Here is a 20732-nt window from a genome sequence, read left to right on the forward strand (position 1 = left end):
GTTGCTCAGTGGCTCACGGCCATCGCGCCAACAGATTTGAATTTTGGTGGAAGTTCAGCCAATTACGTCATATCCGCGGCACATGACTGCGACGTAATACCCGCTTATCTGAAACGGCAGTTAAAAGTAGAGTTACATCAAGTTTTCTTTTTTAATCAACGCAATCATTTACAACCGTTGACCAGAAAGAATCGTCGAAATTCGACGTTCCCCCCAAACGCCACACTCACTCGCTTTTCAGGGCAACAAAAGTACTTCTTTTTAAAAACGATGAGTTGTACTTACCGTGTACGCTCTGGACGGTCCAGTTGCAAGCAGAAAATAAAAATATTTCTCTCGTTAGTCGTATGTTACCATCCGCTGTGTCTTTGTCAACATCGCCATTTTCCTACTTCCTGTTGCGAGCCACGCCCACGAATTTAAATTCTGGCGGAAGAGCCCGCCCATTGGCGTCGTTTTCGCGTATAGCAAATCCGATTGGTTGGGAAGGGGGCGCGGTTATGCAGCCGAGGGGTCCTGTGATCGGTGGGATGTAAAGTAGGCGTCGACGTCACGTCCGCGTCACGTGACCACGACGTGGCAGACGTCATATAGCAACCGCTGTTTTGTTTAGTAGACTTACAGTTGTTATGCATTGACATAATGGCGCACACTCCAAATAGATTTAAATAAATTAAATAATTCTTCTGCCCACTCCCTTTTAAACAAGTTAACTCTCCCCGCGGATTTGAATTCCGGCGGAAGTTCTTACAGTTGTTATGCGTTGACATAATGGCGCACTGGTTAGCATGTCCACCTCTTAAGCATGATGTTGCGGGTTCGACGCCTGATCAATGTTAGCATGGAGTGAGCTGAAGTGCATGGCGCTGAAGATTTGAATCTTTGAAATGCGCTGAGGTCTGACGTATCAGGCAGAATGGTTTGCCATCACGTTCAACAAAAAATAGAAACTTTCCCACTCTGATAAAAACGTCCTGTGTTCATCTACATATTTTCGTTTTGCTGTGCATCTTTTCCCTGCCATTTCGAGAGCCCAATTGACACTAATAGTTTACTGGAATGTGTTTGCCCATCCTACTTTGTGGAATTTCACCACATGCGCTTTTGACGAAAATACTAAATTGAACTCAAGTGAAGCCAACACGCACAACCCCCCCCCCCCCACACACACACACACCTACACACACACACACAAATGTTGATATGAACATAAAAGAGCCGCATGCGGTTCGGGAGTTGCGGCTTGGCCAAACCTGTACTATACAACTTTATTTGTGTAAAATTTTCACAACAGCTGTCACACAAACAAAGCGGGAAAAACCGAAGACGTGCGTGTTCCGCCCACGCTGGATTTATTTGCACCTTTGAAAAGACACCGTATTGCCGCAGATGTGGCAAAGAGTACTTTTGGGCATCTGAGACGGAAGGATGTCCAAAGCATCACGTCACCTGCTCTGGTAGGAATGGTGGTGGGACGTTGAGGTCAACCGCTTTGGGGTTGGCTGAATCTTTGGTCGCAGGATGCCACACACTTGAAGACAGAAGCAGAAAAGCAGAGCTAAATGCAAAATGTACTCACCGGTGACTCCAATTTTTTCCCCCCCTGAAGAAATGGATGGACGGGTGGCCCCGGCTGGCCGGTGGGACTCTTGTTATTCTGACCCTTTTTAGTGCGCGTTTGGGGCAACAACCGTTTTTTGTGGCGCTCTCTTCTGGTTCAAGAGTGCCCTGCATGTGAATTTGCCTTTCCTGCCTTCTGATTGGATGAGCGCCGGTGTGACGCGGTGCCTCTGTCACCGTGGCGGGGGGTATACGTCGGCATCGGAGCGTCTGCCAACGTCTGAGACCGGCTGGCAGTGTATCGGAGGTGTCGAGTGCGGAGCTCACTCACCAGCTGGTGTTAGGGCCACAGAATGAAGGCCAAGGAGAAGACTAGAAAGAGAAACAGAAACTTCTCCTCCAATTGTTTGATTTGTCTCTTCTGAGCTTCGATGAATTCTTTCAGCTCTTTGTTCCTCTAGGACGGACAAATGGAAAGTAGCCTTCAAAAGCCAGTAAGCGTGCAAGTAAGTGCCGGGCTGGCTTTGGGCCCTTACCTGTTGCGCGCTGTGCAGCAGATCCATTCTCTCTTGGAGGATGCAAGCGTCGCGCTCCCTCAACTCCCACATCAGGGCTCGCTTCCATTGGTCCACGGCGCTCCTAAGCTCTTGTCTCTGATCCGCCGTCAGCACGTCATTCACGCCAGCGTGGCTGGCTTTTTCGCCGTCCGTGGCGGGGCAGTCCCGCTGCGGTAGCGCCTCGTACAACATGGCCTCCAGCTCCATGATCCTCTGGGCCGCAATCCTCGTCCATCAGTAGTCCGGCGGGAGATTTGAGGGCGGCTTACCTTATGAGCCTGGTCCATGGAACACTTCCTGAAGTCCAACTCTTCATCCAGGTAGCCCTTCTGGTTGCAGAACATATCCTAGCACAGCTCAAGGTCAGAATTGTTGGGGCACATTGCCCCGAGTTCCCCTTGGCTGATGTCGCGTGTCTGTCTACCTTCTCACTTTCAATGTCCAACATCTTCTGTTGAAGTGCTGACTTGGTCACTTTGATGTATTCTAACCACTGAGGAAAGGCTGCTGTCACATAAGCAGAATGCGAGAGCGTGCGTGGACGTGCGCGTTACCTTCTCGGCTAGGGTGGGAAGGGTCCTGGCGTGAATCACGACCACCTGCTCCTCGTTGGTGAGATTCTGCAAGAGCCCAAAGGCACAGCGTCAACAAGGTTCTTTCAGCGCAAAGCCTTCCAAAAGTCACATTTGAGCCGCCGAGTCTCGTGGAGTGCGAACATAAGGAGTTCGACATACACTTACGGCGTTATCGCCCAGGATGTCCAGCTTCTTAATCAGATCACTGATGACGATGTCCTGGGGAAAGGCGCAAGGAGCAATGTAAGGTGTTCTGGGACCTCAGGTTAAGGTTAGGGTTGCGAGGGACGCCTTACGTACGCTCACGCCGTCGGCCTCGCAGTAGATCTGCAAAGGGCTGAGGCCGTCTGGGAAACGGACTTGCAGAAACTTCAAGACGGGGGAGCGCCACTCCCTCTCCTGAAAGGCAGAGGCATGCATCCGTCCGTCCGTCCGTCCGTCCGTCCGTCCGTCACATCTCTGGCCTCAACACGCTTGTGCGAGTCTTGTTGACTCTGACCTGACATGACTTAGACAAACTTTATTGTCATCTTGTCTGCACATGGTGCATACAAAACGAAATTTCGTTGCACACGGCTTACAACAAAGTAGTGATATTGCAGTTGAATAGAAGTAACATATCCTATGAAAATATATATATACATATACTGTATATATATATATATTACAAATAAGTATAAAGTGCAGCAGTGCTAATTATGCAATAGTGCAAGTAGGCAAAACAGTATTCAAGAGTGTGCAGAGGAATGCTAAACCATGTATTAAACTTCTATTTAAAGGGTTTACACAAGTTCAGTAAAGTTGGTAGTGCGAGATAGTGCAAGATAGAGGTCCGTAGTGTCATAAAGTACAGTTCTGTGAATGTGTGATGCAGAGTTCAGTTTAGAGCTCAACAGTTCTAATGTTCAACAGTCTGATGACAGCAGGGAAAAAGCTGTTGCAGAACCTGGTGGACCTGCAGCGGATTGTGCGAAACCTCTTCCCAGAGGGCAGCAGGGAGAACAGTCCATGGTGGGGGTGTGATGGGTCATTGATGATGTTACGGGCACGGGACATGCAGCGCTGAGATGAAATGTCCTGAATGGAGGGAAGAGGAGCCCCTATGATCCTCTCTGCTGTCCTCACCACTCTCCTCACGTTCTTCCAATCGGAGGCGGTGCAGCCTCCACACCACACAGAGAGTCAGCTTGTCAGAATGCTCTCTATGGTGCTCCTGTAGAACGTCCTCATGATGGGTGGGGGCAGGTGGGCTCTCCTCATCCTCCGCAGGAAGTACAAGCGCTTCTGTGCCCTCTTGATCAGTGCCGTAGTGTTCATAGTCCAGGTGAGGTCTTCTGTGATGTGGACCCCCAGGAATTTGGTGCTGCTGACCACCTCCACAGCTGAGCTGTTGATGATCAGTGGAGCGTGGTGAGGCTGGTTTTTCCTGAAGTCGACGATGATCTCCTTCATCTTCTCCACATTCAGGATCAGGCTGTTGTCTCTGCACCAGCCCACCAGCTGCTCCACCTCCTCTCTGTAGTCCAGGTCGTTGTTGTCTCTGATGAGCCCCACCACCGTTGTGTCGTCTGCGAACTTCACGATGTGATTGGTGGTGAACCTGGGGACGCAGTCGTGTGTCATCAGGGTGAACAGCAGGGGGCTCAGGACGCAGCCCTGAGGGGAGCCTGTGCTGAGGGTGATGACATCAGAGGTGTTCTGTCCGACCCGGACTGACTGAGGTCTGTTGGTGAGGAAGTCTAGCAGCCAGTTGCGAAGGGGGGTGTTGAAGCCCAGGTGCTCCAATTTTCCTACTAGATGCTGTGGGATGATGGTGTTAAACGCTGAGCTGAAGTCCAGGAACAGCATCCGAACATGGGTGTTCTTCTCCTCCAGGTGAGCCAGGCTCAGGTGAAGAACGGAGGAGATGGCGTCCTGAGTGGAGCGGTTTTGCCGGTCGGCAAACTGGAACGGGTCAAATAATGGGGGGAGTCTGGAAACGATGTGATCTTTAAGCAGCCTTTCGAAGCACTTCATCATGACCGGAGTCAGTGCAACAGGCCGGTAATCATTAAATGAGGTGATTTGAGGTTTCTTCGGCACCGGAATGATGGAGGCAGTCTTAAAGCACGCTGGCACTGTGGCTTGGCCCAGCGAGGTGTTAAAAATGTCTGTGATGACCCCAGCCAGCTGACTTGCACATTCCCTGAACACACGCCCAGGAATGTTGTCGGGGCCAGGGGCCTTACGGGGGTTGACTCTCCTCAGGGTCTTCAACACATCGGCGGAGTCAAGGCAGAGTACCTCCTCTTCCTGATGGGGGACAGTTTTAACTGCTGGAGTGCCGTTTAGTGCCTCGAACCTCCCAAAGAAGTTATTTAGACCATTTAGAAAGTCAGCATCAACTTCACCCACCGGGGGGGGAGGGTGAGTTGTAGTCTGTAATCGCCCGTATGCCTTGCCACATACTCCTGGTGTTGTTGGCGTCGTGGAAACGATCCTGAATTTTTCGACTGTGGTCTCGCTTCGCTACCCTGATGGCACGGTTCAAGTTGGCTCTCGCTGTCCTCAGTGTCTCCTTGTCGCCAGACGTGAAGGCAGAGTTCCGCGCTCGTAGCGTTTGACGTACCTCCTCAGTCATCCAGGGTCGTTGGTTGCCCCGGGTGATGATATTCTTAGTGGTGCTGACGTCCTCGGTGCATTTGTTGACGTAGGCTGACACAGTCATGGCACACGCATGTCAAATCTACATCGGGGAAACTGGGAGGGAGGGAGGGAGGGAGGGCGGGAGGGAGGCAAGCAGGGAGGCAGGCAGGCAGGGAGGCAGGCAGGGAGGCAGGCAGGGAAGCAGGCAGGGAGGAAGGCAGTGTCTGTCTGTTGAGGTTTTCACCTTGTTCTTCTCCTGCTGAAGTTCTAACTGGACGTCCATCAGTTTGGCTCTCAGCTCGTCATTGGCGGCCTGAAAGGCGTCCGTTCGCTCCGCCTTGACCCGCCCTGCCGGAGCTCGTTTGGACATCTCTTACTCGAGTCTCGCCCGGTCGTCAGTCAGAGATCACAACATTTGTACCTGGAGAGCACAAACGCAGCGCTGTTTTCCACTGGCTTCGGACTCAACTTCAATCGGTACCGTAACGTACAACATCATAAACATAGATCTAGCTTGACTTATTCATTGAATAAATGCATTTGGTTCTTCAAAACTGCATCACGCAACATAGCGTGACCGAGACGGCCGTTATCCACCTGCGTGAAGTTATTTGGTGAAATGAATGAGATGTTTAAGACACCATCGTTCTGTCTCTATGTAGATGAAGGGAAATAATCGATTGCTGAAGGTCCAAAGGTGTTGTGATAAACAAATAAACATATTAGTGACATATTTGTGATAAACATATTAGGCAGGATAATCACATATGTTAACTTGACTGCCCACACTGTATTTATTTATGGTTATTTGTTAAATCGAGTACTGTTAGACATGAAACAGGAAGTGTTTAACATAAATGGACGACGAAAGGGGTACTCACCATTGTAGCTCCTGCTGGTCAATGATACGAGCCTCTTCTTGCAGTGGAAAACATACAGCCAACAAACACCGTGGAACCTAAAGGAAGGAAATTAAACATTAACATTTAGCCTCAACCAACATTCACAGATACAACGCAACGCAAACTACACAAACGTAAATCTTTTTAAACACAATGAGTTGTACTTACCGTGTACGCTCTAGACGGTCCACTTGCAAGCAGAAAATAAAGATATTTCTGTTGATAATCGTCGTGTTTGTATCCGTTGTCTCGCTCAAGGCCATTGCGCCCACAGATTTGAATTTTGGCCAGAGTTCAGCCTATTGACGTCATTTCCGCGGTGTAATACCCGCATATCTGAAACGGCAAAGTTAAGAGTAGAGTTAAATAAAGTTTTTAATCAACGCAATAATTTACAAACGTTGACCAGTCGAAATAATCGTCGAAATTTGGCGTCTGTGGCTGGAAGCAGACGCCGAGTTCGACGTTCCTCCCAAATGCCACACTGCCTCGCTTTTCAGGCCAACAAAAAAACATAGTTTTCAAAACAATGAGTTGTAATTACCTTGTACGCTCTAGACGGTCAAGTTGCAAGCTGAAAACAAAAATATTTGTCTTGTTAGTCGTCGTGTTACTAACCGCTGTGTCTTGTTTGCCAGCATTGCCGCTTTCCTACTTCCTGTTGCAAGCCACGCCCACGGATTATAATTTTGCCATGAGTTCCGCCTATTGACGTCATGTCCGCGTCGCATGACTGCGACGTAATATTATCTAAAACTGTTTGTGCGGCATGGTGTTGTTCTGTGCGGTATTGTGTTATTCTGTGCGGCGTCGTGTTGTTCTGTGCGGCGTAGTGTTGTTCAGTGCGGCGTCGTGTTGTTCAGTGCGGCATGTTGTTGTTCAGTGCGGCATGTTGTTGTTCAGTGCGGCATGTTGTTGTTCAGTGCGGCATGGTGTTGTTCAGTGCGGCATGGTGTTGTTAAGTGCGGCATGGTGTTGTTCAGTGCGGCATGGTGTTGTTCAGTGCGGCATGGTGTTGTTCAGTGCGGCATGGTGTTGTTCAGTGCGGCATAATATTGTTCAGTGCGGCGTAATGTTGTTCAGTGGGGCATGGTGTTGTTCAGTGCGGCATGGTGTTGTTCAGTGCGGCATGGTGCTGTTCAGTGCGGCATGGTGTTGTTCAGTGCGGCATGGTGTTGTTCAGTGCGGCATGGTGTTGTTCAGTGCGGCATGGTGTTGTTCAGTGTGGCATGGTGTTTTTCAGTGCGGCATAATGTTTTTCAGTGCGGCATAATGTTGTTCAGTGCGGCATAATGTTGTTCAATGCGGCATAATGTTGTTCAGTGCGGCATAATGTTGTTCGGTGCGGGATGGTGTTGTTCAGTGCGGCATGGTGTTGTTCAGTGCGGCATGGTGTTGTTCAGTGCGGCATGGTGTTGTTCAGTGCGGCATGGTGTTGTTCAGTGCGGCATGGTGTTGTTCAGTGCGGCATGGTGTTTTTCAGTGCGGCATGGTGTTGTTCAGTGCGGGATGGTGTTGTTCAGTGCGGGATGGTGTTGTTCAGTGCGGCATGGTGTTCAGTGCGGCATAATGTTGTTCAGTGCGGCATAATGTTGTTCAGTGCGGCATGGTGTTGTTCAGTGCGGCATAATGTTGTTCAGTGCGGCATAATGTTGTTCAGTGCGGTATAATGTTGTTCAGTGCTGCATGGTGTTGTTCAGTGCTGCATGGTGTTGTTCAGTGCGGGATGGTGTTGTTCAGTGCGGCATGGTGTTGTTCAGTGCGGCATGGTGTTGTTCAGTGCGGCATGGTGTTGTTCAGTGCGGCATGGTGTTGTTCAGTGCGGCATGGTGTTGTTCAGTGCGGCATGGTGTTGTTCGGTGCGGCATGGTGTTGTTCGGTGCGGCATGGTGTTGTTCAGTGCGGCATGGTGTTGTTCAGTGCGGTATCGTGTTGTTCAGTGCGGTATCGTGTTGTTCAGTGCGGCATCGTGTTGTTCAGTCCGGTATCGTTGTGTTGTTCGTATTGTGTTGTGTTGTTCGTAATGTGTTGTGTTGTTTGTATTGTGTTGTTGGTATTGTGTTGTGTTGTTCGTATTTTGTTGTGTTGTTCATATTGTGTTGAGTTGTTCATATTGTGTTGAGTTGTTCGTATTGTGTTGTGTTGTTCGTATTGTGTTGCCTCTAACACTTAGCTTCTAACACTTAGCCTCTAGCACATAGAAGGTAAATAAATAGGAAGGAAGGACTCACCGGTGACGTCGTCGCCCACGTCCAAGCGTTGTACTTTGTATTTTCATCCTTCTGACAGTGGAAAACATATAGCCAACAAACACCGTGGAACCTAAACGAATGAAAGAAAACTATCATTTGGCCACAACCAACATTCACAGATACAACACAATGTGATGTGCGGTGTTGAGGTTAAAGGTTGAGTGAAGGGCCCTCGTTTTAAACTACTTTTTTGAAAAGGAGTGGGAACAAGTAAGACGTATTTAATTTATTTATTGGGAAGTAGTAAGACTTATTAAATTTATTTAATCTACTTTTCTTCCCAGGCAAAATTTGATGTGCTGCAATTCCAAATTTCCAAAGTGAATGAAGGAATGAAATCCTTTAAATTATGATTTTGTATAAATACTAGGCATAAACACAAAATCTACGGCACAAAATGGGCAGACTTTACTTGTTTGAAAAGGACTGGTTACAAGACAGACTTTTTTAATTTATTTAATGGGAAGAAGACTTATTTAGTTTAATTGATCTATTTTTGTTCCCTGGCAAAATTCGATTTGCTGCAATTCCAAATTTCCAAAGTGAATGAAGGAATGAAGTCGTTTAAATTATGATTTTGTATAAATACTAGGCATAGACACAAAATCTACGGCACAAAACGGGCAGACTTTACTTGTTTGAAGAGGACTGGTTGCAAGACAGACTTTTCTGATTTATTTAATGGGAAGAAGACTTATTTAGTTTATTTAATCTCTTTTTGTTGCCTGGCAAAATTGGATTTGCTGAAATTGTATTTTGCCAAATCTTGACTTGAGACTTGATAGGAAGTATTAAACGCTCAGTTAAATCGATACAAGTTGGTAATAAGAGCGAGTAATGTTGGTTGAAGCGATGAATGAAGGTTAAAAGCAATTTAAATTATGACTTTGTATAAATACTAGATATTAACAGAACATCTACTGCGCAAAATGGGCAGAGTTTACTTGTTTGAGAAGGAGTGGCTTATTTAAGTCTAAGATTTATTTAATCTGTTTGTTCCCAGGCAAAATTGGATGTGATGCAATTCCAAATTTCACCACATGATGGTGCCAAATTTTGACTTCATAGGACATATTCAACACTTAACTATTATGTTCAAGGTAATCAGATTTGTTTATTATTCTAATGGCCTTTTCAAAACTATTCTGGATTACTACTTTGGATCTATTCTACATTACTTGGCAACAACATACTCTGTAACAGATTAGGCAGTATAATCACATATGTTAACTTGAGAGTGCCCACACTCAATCTACTTATCGTGATGTGTTAAATCAATTACTGTTAGGCATTATTATTCTGATAATCTACCAAATCTTTGAATTGAAGAATTTGTGATTTAATTAATAGCTTGTTGTTATGTTCAGGGTAATCAGACTTGTATATAATTCTAATGGCCTTCTTTTGAAAACTATTCTGAATTACAACTTTGGATCTTATATTACTTTGCAACAATATACTCGGTGACAGATTAGGCAGTATAATCACATATGTTAACTTCAGTGCCCACACTGTATTTATTTATGGTTATTTGTTAAATCAAGTACTGTTAGACATGAAATAGGAAGTGTTTAACATAAATGTTATGGCTACTCACCGTTGTAGCTCGCTCCTGGTCAATGATACGAGCCTTTTCTTGCAGTGGAAAACTTGCAGCCAACAAACACCGTGGAACCTAAAGGAATGAAATTAAACATTAACATTTCGCCTGGACCAATATTCACACGTACAACGCAACGCGGCTACACTTCTGCTAGCGCCTCAGCTACACGTTGCTATTACAAACGTAAATCTCTTTAAACACAATGAGTGTTACTTACCGTGTACGCTGTAGGCGGTCCAGTTGCAAGCAGAAAATAAAGATATTTCTGTTGATATTCGTCGTTGCTCAGTGGCTCACGGCCATCGCGCCAACAGATTTGAATTTTGGTGGAAGTTCAGCCAATTACGTCATATCCGCGGCACATGACTGCGACGTAATACCCGCTTATCTGAAACGGCAGTTAAAAGTAGAGTTACATCAAGTTTTCTTTTTTAATCAACGCAATCATTTACAACCGTTGACCAGAAAGAATCGTCGAAATTCGACGTTCCCCCCAAACGCCACACTCACTCGCTTTTCAGGGCAACAAAAGTACTTTAAAAACGATTAGTTGTACTTACCGTGTACGCTCTGGACGGTCCAGTTGCAAGCAGAAAATAAAAATATTTCTCTTGTTAGTCGTATGTTACCATCCGCTGTGTCTTTGTCAACATCGCCATTTTCCTACTTCCTGTTGCGAGCCACGCCCACGGATTTAAATTTTGGCGGAAGTTCCGCCCATTGGCGTAGTTTTCGCGTATAGCAAATCCGATTGGTTGGGAAGGGGGCGCGGTTATGCAGCCGAGGGGTCCTGTGATCGGTGGGATGTAAAGTAGGCGTCGACGTCACGTCCGCGTCACGTGACCACGACGTGGCAGACGTCATATAGCAACCGCTGTTTTGTTTAGTAGACTTACAGTTGTTATGCATTGACATAATGGCGCACACTCCAAATAGATTTAAATAAATTAAATAATTCTTCTGCCCACTCCCTTTTAAACAAGTTAACTCTCCCCGCGGATTTGAATTCCGGCGGAAGTTCTTACAGTTGTTATGCGTTGACATAATGGCGCACTGGTTAGCATGTCCACCTCTTAAGCATGATGTTGCGGGTTCGACGCCTGATCGATGTTAGCATGGAGTGAGCTGAAGTGCATGGCGCTGAAGATTTGAATCTTTGAAATGCGCTGAGGTCTGACGTATCAGGCAGAATGGTTTGCCATCACGTTCAACAAAAAATAGAAACTTTCCCACTCTGATAAAAACGTCCTGTGTTCATCTACATATTTTCGTTTTGCTGTTGTCATGTAACATGGGGGTAGAGATGGTCCAAAGGGTAGAATATGGATTGTTCACAGGGATAAATTGACAGAGCTGAAATTCCAAATTTGTCCAAAAGATGGCGCCAGACCAAAACATGAGACCAAAAGAGGGGCCAGAATAAGCTAGACCAGTTAAAATAGAAAAGAGGAACACGGTGTCAGAGTGTAAGTCACGCATGGAGGCACAAATGAAAGTTTTATTATGTGTTTTTTATTTTTTGATTTCTTTGCTTGGCTAAAAATGTATTCTGTAACCGCTTTAAGCAATATTATTTGTCAATTCGATCAAGGGACCCGTCACTGAGAATAGTGGCGTGACATAAATTGTTTGGAGAAGCACAAATGAAATGTTTATTATGTGATTTTAATTTTTTGATTTTTTTGCTTGGCTAAAAATGTACTCTGTAACCGCTTTAAGCAATATTATTTGTCAATTCGATCAAGGGACCCGTCACTGAGAATAGTGGCGTGACATAAATTGTTTGGAGAAGCACAAATGAAATGTTTATTATGTGATTTTAATTTTTTGATTTTTTTGCTTGGCTAAAAATGTACTCTGTAACCGCTTTAAAGCAATATTATTTGTCAATTCGATCAATTCATGTAACAGAAAGTAGGTCAAAGGTGAAAAGGGGAAGTGAAAGGTTTTACCACTAGCTGTGCATTTGGTGGAAAGTACTGCGTGGTCAGGGCGGAAACAGCTGCTAAAGGCCACAGAAAACAAAGCGTGGGAATGCTGGCCAGTCCCTCCATAGGCGTGGGAATGCTGGCCAGTCCCTTCTATAGGCGTGGGAGAACTGGGCAGTCTTACCCTATAGGGAAAGTACAGGAGGAAAGAAAGGGGAGGGGGGGAGACGGAGAGGTCTATAAAAGGTCCTGCTGGAGTAGCTTCAGGGCTTTTTTCCCCCAAAAGAGCGCTTATACGTGAAGAGGCCCGGAGGAGTTTCAAGATTTTTTCCAAAGTCCCGAAGATCTTTGTGTGAGACGCAGGATCGCTGGACTGAAATTAACTTGGATTTACTCCCAAAAATTGGACTGGACAACTTTATAGGAGAAATAGGTGAGAGGGATTTATATTTTTTATGTATTTTAGCGAGAGGGGGGAATAGCCATCGGGCCGCCGGATTCCTCGTGGCTAGCCTGTTTCTTTAATTTGGATTTTAGAAGCAAGATCGAACTGATCACTCGACTTTGCTTTCACCAAAAATAGCACGCAGCTGGTAATTACCGCTTCCCTTTTTTATGAACTGTGTTTTGCAATCGAATTGTTCTGGGATTGAATGATTTTATTAACACGGGTATCAGTGAGTGAAATTGTTCAGTTTCTGGGGTAATTGAGATTTGTAATTCTATTCCATGTTTCTTCAATAAATGTGTTTTGTATATTACTTACTTCGTTGTACGCGGATTTGTACTGAATATGCAACCGATGGTTTGGGGCCGATTTAAATAAAATAAATCAACGGAAGTGTTTAAATCGGATTATTATTTTGTGTAGAACGGAAAGTTATTTGACTATTTGAAAGGCTCAGGCTCGCTTCCCCTTTTTTGACGGCGGAAGTGTCTAAATCGGATTATTATTTTGTGTAGAACGAAAAGTTATTTAACTATTTGAAAGGCTCAGGCCCGCTTCCCCTTTTCGACGGGCCGCGTAAAAAGTAACTCTGAGCCAGTTGGAGAATTAAATAACTTTCGTAAATATTCAAAGGAGGAGTGGATTTCGTTAGAAGTGAATTGTTGGAAATTTACTTCTTCTAAATAAATTAACGACGACGGTTGAAATAAATCAGTGGAGTTGGAGGAGAATAAAAATATTTCGATTGTCCGTCGGGCGCGGCTCAGTTCCCCTTTTCGACGGGCCGCGTAAAAAGTAACTCTGAGCCAGTTGGAGAATTAAATAACTTTCGTAAATATTCAAAGGAGGAGTGGATTTCGTTAGAAGTGAATTGTTGGAAATTTACTTCTTCTAAATAAATTAACGACGACGGTTGAAATAAATCAGTGGAGTTGGAGGAGAATAAAAATATTTCGATTGTCCGTCGGGCGCGGCTCAGTTCCCCTTTTCGACGGGCCGCGTAAAAAGTAACTCTGAGCCAGTTGGAGAATTAAATAACCTTCGTAAATATTTAAGGGAGGAGTGGATTTCGTTAGAAGTGAATTGTTGGAAATTTACTTCTTCTAAATAAATTAACGACGACGGTTGAAATAAATCAGTGGAGTTGGAGGAGAATAAAAATATTTCGATTGTCCGTCGGGCGCGGCTCAGTTCCCCTTTTCGACGGGCCGCGTAAAAAGTAACTCTGAGCAAGTTAGAGAATTAAATATTTTCGTAAATATTTAACGGAAGAGTTGAGTTCGTTGAAAGTGAATTCGGTTGAGAATTTACTTCCCTTAAATAACATAACGACGATGATTAAAATAAATCAGTGAAGTTGGTGGAGGATAAAAATATTTCGATTGTCCGTCGGGCGCGGCCCAGTTCCCCTTTAGTTGTCGGGCCGCGTCAAAAGTTAAATAGGACACGATCAAAAAATAGACTTGCCTTCCAAATTAATTATTGGGCAAATCTAAAGACAGCACGACATTTTTATTCGGTTTAAGAAAGTCGCTATTCTCTTCGAAGCAATTAAGTGGGGTGAAGAACTCCGACGGTCAAGTGCTAGATCTACGTATACGAAGTTAGAATTAATAATATAAAGGGCATTAATTTTCTTCTTAAATGCTATTATTGTCACACTTTTATTAATTCGATTCTCTTTCGAATAAAAAAGTTGGTCGGCTCGCTGCATGAGCGACCAAGTGGAACGGACCCATATCAACATTTACTTCGGCAAAACTAGTGCTTGGGTGCGCTATACAAACGAATCCCTGAGGTCTTAACAAAGACATCTAAAAAATATCCGTAACGAATAAGAACTTCAAACATTAGCGGGGAGCCATCAATACGATGCGGTCACTTCGAAGTCCTGCCTCGAATTGAGTTACTCGGCACGCGCTTCGGGTGACTTGAGAGGGATTGGCGTCGTACAGAAATTAGATTGATTCCGGAGGAGTTAATTTAACTCGGGTGGTTAGATTACGGACGAATCTCCGAACCCGGCTAAAACAAACCCGTTACTGGGAAGCCGGGGGGCACCTGATTGCAAGAGGTGCGTTTGACACTGTGCATCTTTTCCCTGCCATTTCGAGAGCCCAATTGACACTAATAGTTTACTGGAATGTGTTTGCCCATCCTACTTTGCGGAATTTCACCACATGCGCTTTTGACGAAAATACTAAATTGAACTCAAGTGAAGCCAACACGCACAACCCCCCCCCCCCCCCCCCCACACACACACACACACCTACACACACACACACACACAAGTGTTGATATGAACATAAAAGAGCCGCATGCGGTTCGGGAGTTGCGGCTTGGCCAAACCTGTACTATACAACTTTATTTGTGTAAAATTTTCACAACAGCTGTCACACAAACAAAGCGGGAAAAACCGAAGACGTGCGTGTTCCGCCCACGCTGGATTTATTTGCACCTTTGAAAAGACACCGTATTGCCGCAGATGTGGCAAAGAGTACTTTTGGGCATCTGAGACGGAAGGATGTCCAAAGCATCACGTCACCTGCTCTGGTAGGAATGGTGGTGGGACGTTGAGGTCAACCGCTTTGGGGTTGGCTGAATCTTTGGTCGCAGGATGCCACACACTTGAAGACAGAAGCAGAAAAGCAGAGCTAAATGCAAAATGTACTCACCGGTGACTCCAATTTTTTCCCCCCCTGAAGAAATGGATGGACGGGTGGCCCCGGCTGGCCGGTGGGACTCTTGTTATTCTGACCCTTTTTAGTGCGCGTTTGGGGCAACAACCGTTTTTTGTGGCGCTCTCTTCTGGTTCAAGAGTGCCCTGCATGTGAATTTGCCTTTCCTGCCTTCTGATTGGATGAGCGCCGGTGTGACGCGGTGCCTCTGTCACCGTGGCGGGGGGTATACGTCGGCATCGGAGCGTCTGCCAACGTCTGAGACCGGCTGGCAGTGTATCGGAGGTGTCGAGTGCGGTGCCGCTGGAGCTCACTCACCAGCTGGTGTTAGGGCCACAGAATGAAGGCCAAGGAGAAGACTAGAAAGAGAAACAGAAACTTCTCCTCCAATTGTTTGATTTGTCTCTTCTGAGCTTCGATGAATTCTTTCAGCTCTTTGTTCCTCTAGGACGGACAAATGGAAAGTAGCCTTCAAAAGCCAGTAAGCGTGCAAGTAAGTGCCGGGCTGGCTTTGGGCCCTTACCTGTTGCGCGCTGTGCAGCAGATCCATTCTCTCTTGGAGGATGCAAGCGTCGCGCTCCCTCAACTCCCACATCAGGGCTCGCTTCCATTGGTCCACGGCGCTCCTAAGCTCTTGTCTCTGATCCGCCGTCAGCACGTCATTCACGCCAGCGTGGCTGGCTTTTTCGCCGTCCGTGGCGGGGCAGTCCCTCTGCGGTAGCGCCTCGTACAACATGGCCTCCAGCTCCATGATCCTCTGGGCCGCAATCCTCGTCCATCAGTAGTCCGGCGGGAGATTTGAGGGCGGCTTACCTTATGAGCCTGGTCCATGGAACGCTTCCTGAAGTCCAACTCTTCATCCAGGTAGCCCTTCTGGTTGCAGAACATATCCTAGCACAGCTCAAGGTCAGAATTGTTGGGGCACATTGCCCCGAGTTCCCCTTGGCTGATGTCGCGTGTCTGTCTACCTTCTCACTTTCAATGTCCAACATCTTCTGTTGAAGTGCTGACTTGGTCACTTTGATGTATTCTAACCACTGAGGAAAGGCTGCTGTCACATAAGCAGAATGCGAGAGCGTGCGTGGACGTGCGCGTTACCTTCTCGGCTAGGGTGGGAAGGGTCCTGGCGTGAATCACGACCACCTGCTCCTCGTTGGTGAGATTCTGCAAGAGCCCAAAGGCACAGCGTCAACAAGGTTCTTTCAGCGCAAAGCCTTCCAAAAGTCACATTTGAGCCGCCGAGTCTCGTGGAGTGCGAACATAAGGAGTTCGACATACACTTACGGCGTTATCGCCCAGGATGTCCAGCTTCTTCATCAGATCACTGATGACGATGTCCTGGGGAAAGGCGCAAGGAGCAATGTAAGGTGTTCTGGGACCTCAGGTTAAGGTTAGGGTTGCGAGGGACGCCTTACGTACGCTCACGCCGTCGGCCTCGCAGTAGATCTGCAAAGGGCTGAGGCCGTCTGGGAAACGGACTTGCAGAAACTTCAAGACGGGGGAGCGCCACTCCCTCTCCTGAAAGGCAGAGGCATGCATCCATCCGTCCGTCCGTCCGTCCGTCCGTCCGTCCGTCACATCTCTGGCCTCAACACGCTTGTGCGAGTCTTCCCACCTCCAGCTCCAGGATGCGGAACTCAAGCAGTTCGTTTTGGTCTCGGATATCCTGGATGTGCTCTTTCAGACGCGCTTCTTCCGCCTCCATCCGCCTGACCTGAAAAGACAGTCAGACCTCATCTGCGGGGCTTCCGGACGGGTGTGACGCCAAGCGACTCCGCCCAGCGCCTTTCTTTCCGTCACCTTTTCGGCCAACTGCTGATTGCTCTGACGCAGCAGCTGCTTCTCCTCCACCCACTTGACATTCTAGAAGAGACAAACGCGTGGACAGCTTTGAAATGTTGTGTCATTTTCATCCACAAATTCTTTGGTTGACTGGAAAATGACATTTGCTTTTCTCCGCATTTTCCCAGCCACGTTCAGGGGGGGGGGGGGGGGGTTGGTCCAGTAATGCCAGACGAATGAGTGACTGAAGAATGTAGCTATTTTGTCTGAGAAAAAGGTGTGCTCATTGATAAGCTTACCTGTCCTTGTTGCTTCAGCGCTGACTCCAGATCTGCTACTCTGCTTTGATAGTGACCCATTTCTACTGTCATGTAACATGGGGGGAAGAGATGGTGCAAATGGTAAAATATGGATTATTCACAGGAATAAATTGGCAGAGCTGAAATTCCAAATTTGTCCAAAAGATGGCGCCAGACCAAAACATGAGACCAAAAAAGGGGCCAAAATAAGCTAAGCAAGTTAAAATAGAAATAAAACAGGAACACGGTGTCGGATTGTGAGTCACGCATGGACGCACAAATGTGATTTTTACTTTTTGATTTCTTTGCTTGGCTAAAAATGTATTCTGTAACAGCTTAAAGCAATATTGTTAGTCAATTCGATCAAGGGACCCGTCACTATGAGAATAGTGGCGTGACATAAATTGTTTGGAGAAGCACAAATGTGATTTTTACTTCTTGATTTCTTTGCTTGGCTAAAAATTGATTCCCTCTTTCATGAACTGTGTTTTGCAATCGAATTGTTCTGGGATTGAATGATTTTATTAACACGGGTATCAGTGGGTGAAATTGTTCGGTTTCTGGAGTGATTAAGATTTGTAATTCTATTTCATGTTTCTTCAATAAATGTGTTGTGTATATTCATCTACTTTGTTGTGCGCTGATTTGTACTGAATGTACAATCGATGGTTCGGGGTTGATTTGACAATTTGATTAATGTGCGGGGGGTTATTATGGTATAACATAGGACCGTAATAAATAAAAGTAACATCAGACAATTTTAGAGAATTGAATAACTTTCGTAGTTATTTGAGACACGAGTGAATTTCAATCCGTTTGAAAGTTTGCTTCGTCTGAATAAATTAACGGAAGTGTTTGAATCGGATTATCGGTTTGGTGTAGAACTGAAAGTAATTTAATTATTTGAAGGGCGCAGGCCCGTTTCCCCTTTTGACGGGCCGCGTAAAAAGTAACTCCGAACATGTTAGAGAATTAAATAACTTTCGTAGATATTTAAGGGAAGAGTGAATTTCGTCAAAAGTGAATTCGTTTGAAAATTTACTTCCTCTAAATAAAATAACGACGATGGTTAAAATAGATCATTTGAGTTGGTGAAGGATAAAAGTATTTCGATTGTCCGTCGGGCGCGGCCCAGTTCTTAATTTTGTCGGGCCGCGTCAAAAGTTAAACAGGACGCGATCGAAAAATAGACTTGCCTTCCAAATTAATTACTGGGCAAATCTAAATAGAGTAAGACATTTTTATTCGTTTTAAGAAAGTTGTTATTCTTTTTAAAGCAATCAAGTGGGGTGAAGCACGCCGACAGTTAAGTGCTAGATCTACATATAAGAAGTTAGAATTAATAACGTAAAGTGCATTAATTTTCTCCTTAAATGCTATTATTGTCACACTTTTATTAATTCGATTCTCTTTCGAATAAACAAGTTGGTCGGCTCGCTGCTTGAGCGACCAAGTAGAACGGACCCATATCAACATTTACTTCGGCAAAACTAGTGCTAGGGCGCGCTATACAAACGAATCCCTGAGGTCTTAACAAAGACATCTAAAAATATCCGTAACATAATAAGAACTTCAAACGGTTCGGAGGCAGGTTCGAGTGTGGCCTGAGGGTGCCTCCGATGCACTTCGTGACTGCTTCGACACCACTGACTGGGACTTATTTAAGCAGGCAGCCACCTACAACGATTGGACGGACATAGAGGAGTATACTGACTCTGTTACCTCTTACATCACAAAGTGCATCGATGATGTGACTTGCTCGAAATCCGTCGTCACTCGCGCGAACTGGAAGCCGTGGCTGACGGGGGCTGTCCTCAGACTGTTGAGGGCCAGGGACAAGGCTTTCAGAGCGGGGGATGAGGCTGGCTTGAGGACAGCGAGGGCCGACCTGTCCCGAGGCATCAAAGAAGCGAAGAAGGCGTTCTCGTGCAAGGTCTCCACCCACTTCAAGGACAGCAAGGACGCACGTAGCCTTTGGCGGGGCATTCAGACCATCACGGACTACAAGCCCGCGCCGAGGAGCTGTGAGGGCGACGTCCGTCTGCTGAACGATCTGAACCGCTTCTTTGCTCGCTTCGACGCCCAGAACAGCACTTGCCCACTGAAGTCCACTCCCCCCCCACACGAGCAGCCCCTGCGCCTCTCTGCCGACGGTGTGAGGAGGGCGCTTGCCGCTATTGACACCCGTAAGGCGGCGGGCCCTGACAACATCCCGGGTCGAGCGCTGAAGGACTGTGCTGGGGAGCTGTCGGGTGTCTTCACGGACATCTTTAACGTTTCCCTGCAGCAGGCCATCGTCCCCTCGTGTTTCAAGGCTGCCACTATCGTTCCTGTGCCAAAGAAACCTGCACCATCCTGCTTCAATGACTACCGCCCTGTAGCACTGACGCCCATCATCATGAAGTGCTTTGAGCGGCTGGTCATGGAGCACATCAAGTCCGTTCTCCCCCCCACCATTGACCCTTTCCAGTGTGCGTACCGTGCCAAGCGGTCCTCTGAGGATGCCATCTGCTCTGCCCTCCACTCGGCCCTCACCCACCTGGAGAGAAAGGACTCATATGTGAGGTTGCTGTTTGTCGACTTCAGCTCTGCCTTCAACACCATTGTGCCGCAGCGACTCATCTGCAAACTCGACGAGCTGGGCCTCAGTACCTCCCTCTGCAACTGGATACTGGACTTCCTCTGTCAGAGGCCTCAGGTGGTGCGTGTTGGCGACAAAATCTCCGCCAGCATCACGCTGAGCACGGGAGCCCCCCAGGGCTGCGTGCTCAGTCCATTGCTCTTCACCCTGCTGACGCATGACTGCACTGCGACCTACAGCGACAACCGCATAGTGAAGTTTGCTGACGACACGACTCTGGTGGGTCTCATCACGAAGGGCGACGAGACTCGGTACAGGTCAGAAGTTGACCTTCTGACCACGTGGTGCAGGGACAACAACCTCCTGCTGAACGTCAATAAGACCAAGGAAATGATTGTTGACTTCCGGAAGGGTCACACAACACACCTGCCGCTGATCATCGATGGTGCTGTGGTGGAGAGGGTGAGCTGCACCAAGTTCCTGGGGGTGCACATCAGTGAGGACCTCTCCTGGTCCGAAAACACCTCGTCACTGGCAAAGAAAGCTCAGCGCCGCTTGTACTTCCTGCGGAAGCTCAGGCGTGCATGTGCTCCTCAGGCAGTCCTGTCTACATTTTACCGTGGCACCATTGAGAGCGTCCTCACCAGTTGCATCGCTGTCTGGGGTGGTAACTGCACTGAACAGAACTTGAAGGCCCTGCAGCGCATAGTGAATACGGCTGGTAAGATTATTGGTGCTTCGCTACCCTCCCTGAAGGACATTTACACCTCCCATGTCGCCCGCAAGGCAACCTCGATTGCCAGAGATGTGAGTCACCCGGCTCACTCTTTGTTTGACCTTCTGCCCTCTGGGAAGAGGTACAGGAGCCTGCGCTCCCGCACCACCAGACTCGCCAACAGCTTCTTTCTCCAGGCTGTTAGGGCCCTGAACTCGCTACCCCCT

At 46.9% G+C, this 20732-nt stretch overlaps 2 protein-coding genes across 2 annotated transcripts; both read right to left on the reverse strand.

Moving 5' to 3' along the window:
- Positions 1–1194: 1194 nt before the first annotated feature.
- LOC137839573 (janus kinase and microtubule-interacting protein 3-like) lies at positions 1195–2577 on the reverse strand. The gene is made up of 2 exons (XM_068649353.1): positions 2097–2577; positions 1195–2017 (listed from the first exon to the last, which is right to left on the reverse strand). Exons 1-2 carry the CDS (start codon positions 2322–2324, stop codon positions 1901–1903), a joined length of 345 nt encoding a protein of 114 aa, XP_068505454.1. The 5' UTR covers positions 2325–2577; the 3' UTR covers positions 1195–1900.
- Positions 2578–14838: 12261 nt separating this feature from the next.
- LOC137839568 (janus kinase and microtubule-interacting protein 3-like) lies at positions 14839–18202 on the reverse strand. Its single transcript, XM_068649293.1, has 7 exons — positions 17210–18202; positions 16929–16991; positions 16548–16842; positions 16413–16466; positions 16227–16292; positions 15652–16165; positions 14839–15572 (listed from the first exon to the last, which is right to left on the reverse strand). Exons 3-6 carry the CDS (start codon positions 16665–16667, stop codon positions 15938–15940), a joined length of 468 nt encoding a protein of 155 aa, XP_068505394.1. The 5' UTR covers positions 16668–16842; positions 16929–16991; positions 17210–18202; the 3' UTR covers positions 14839–15572; positions 15652–15937.
- Positions 18203–20732: the final 2530 nt, after the last annotated feature.

The sequence above is a fragment of the Syngnathus scovelli genome, chromosome 20 (assembly GCF_024217435.2).
Source record: "Syngnathus scovelli strain Florida chromosome 20, RoL_Ssco_1.2, whole genome shotgun sequence".
In the NCBI taxonomy this organism is placed as follows: domain Eukaryota; kingdom Metazoa; phylum Chordata; class Actinopteri; order Syngnathiformes; family Syngnathidae; genus Syngnathus; species Syngnathus scovelli.

What these genes read in the sequence shown, in the direction of transcription:
- LOC137839573 (XM_068649353.1), bottom strand. Translation starts at nt 2,324, where the DNA reads ATGGAGCTGGAGGCCATGTTGTACGAGGCGCTACCGCAGCGGGACTGC. An exon ending in TGCTGCACAGCGCGCAACAG is followed by an intron (nt 2,018 to 2,096) that starts GTAAGGGCCCAA and finishes TGTCCGTCCTAG; the next exon opens with AGGAACAAAGAGCTGAAAGA.
- LOC137839568 (XM_068649293.1), bottom strand. Translation starts at nt 16,667, where the DNA reads ATGCATGCCTCTGCCTTTCAGGAGAGGGAGTGGCGCTCCCCCGTCTTG. An exon ending in GCGAGGCCGACGGCGTGAGC is followed by an intron (nt 16,467 to 16,547) that starts GTACGTAAGGCG and finishes GCCTTTCCCCAG; the next exon opens with GACATCGTCATCAGTGATCT. An exon ending in ACATCCTGGGCGATAACGCC is followed by an intron (nt 16,293 to 16,412) that starts GTAAGTGTATGT and finishes GGGCTCTTGCAG; the next exon opens with AATCTCACCAACGAGGAGCA.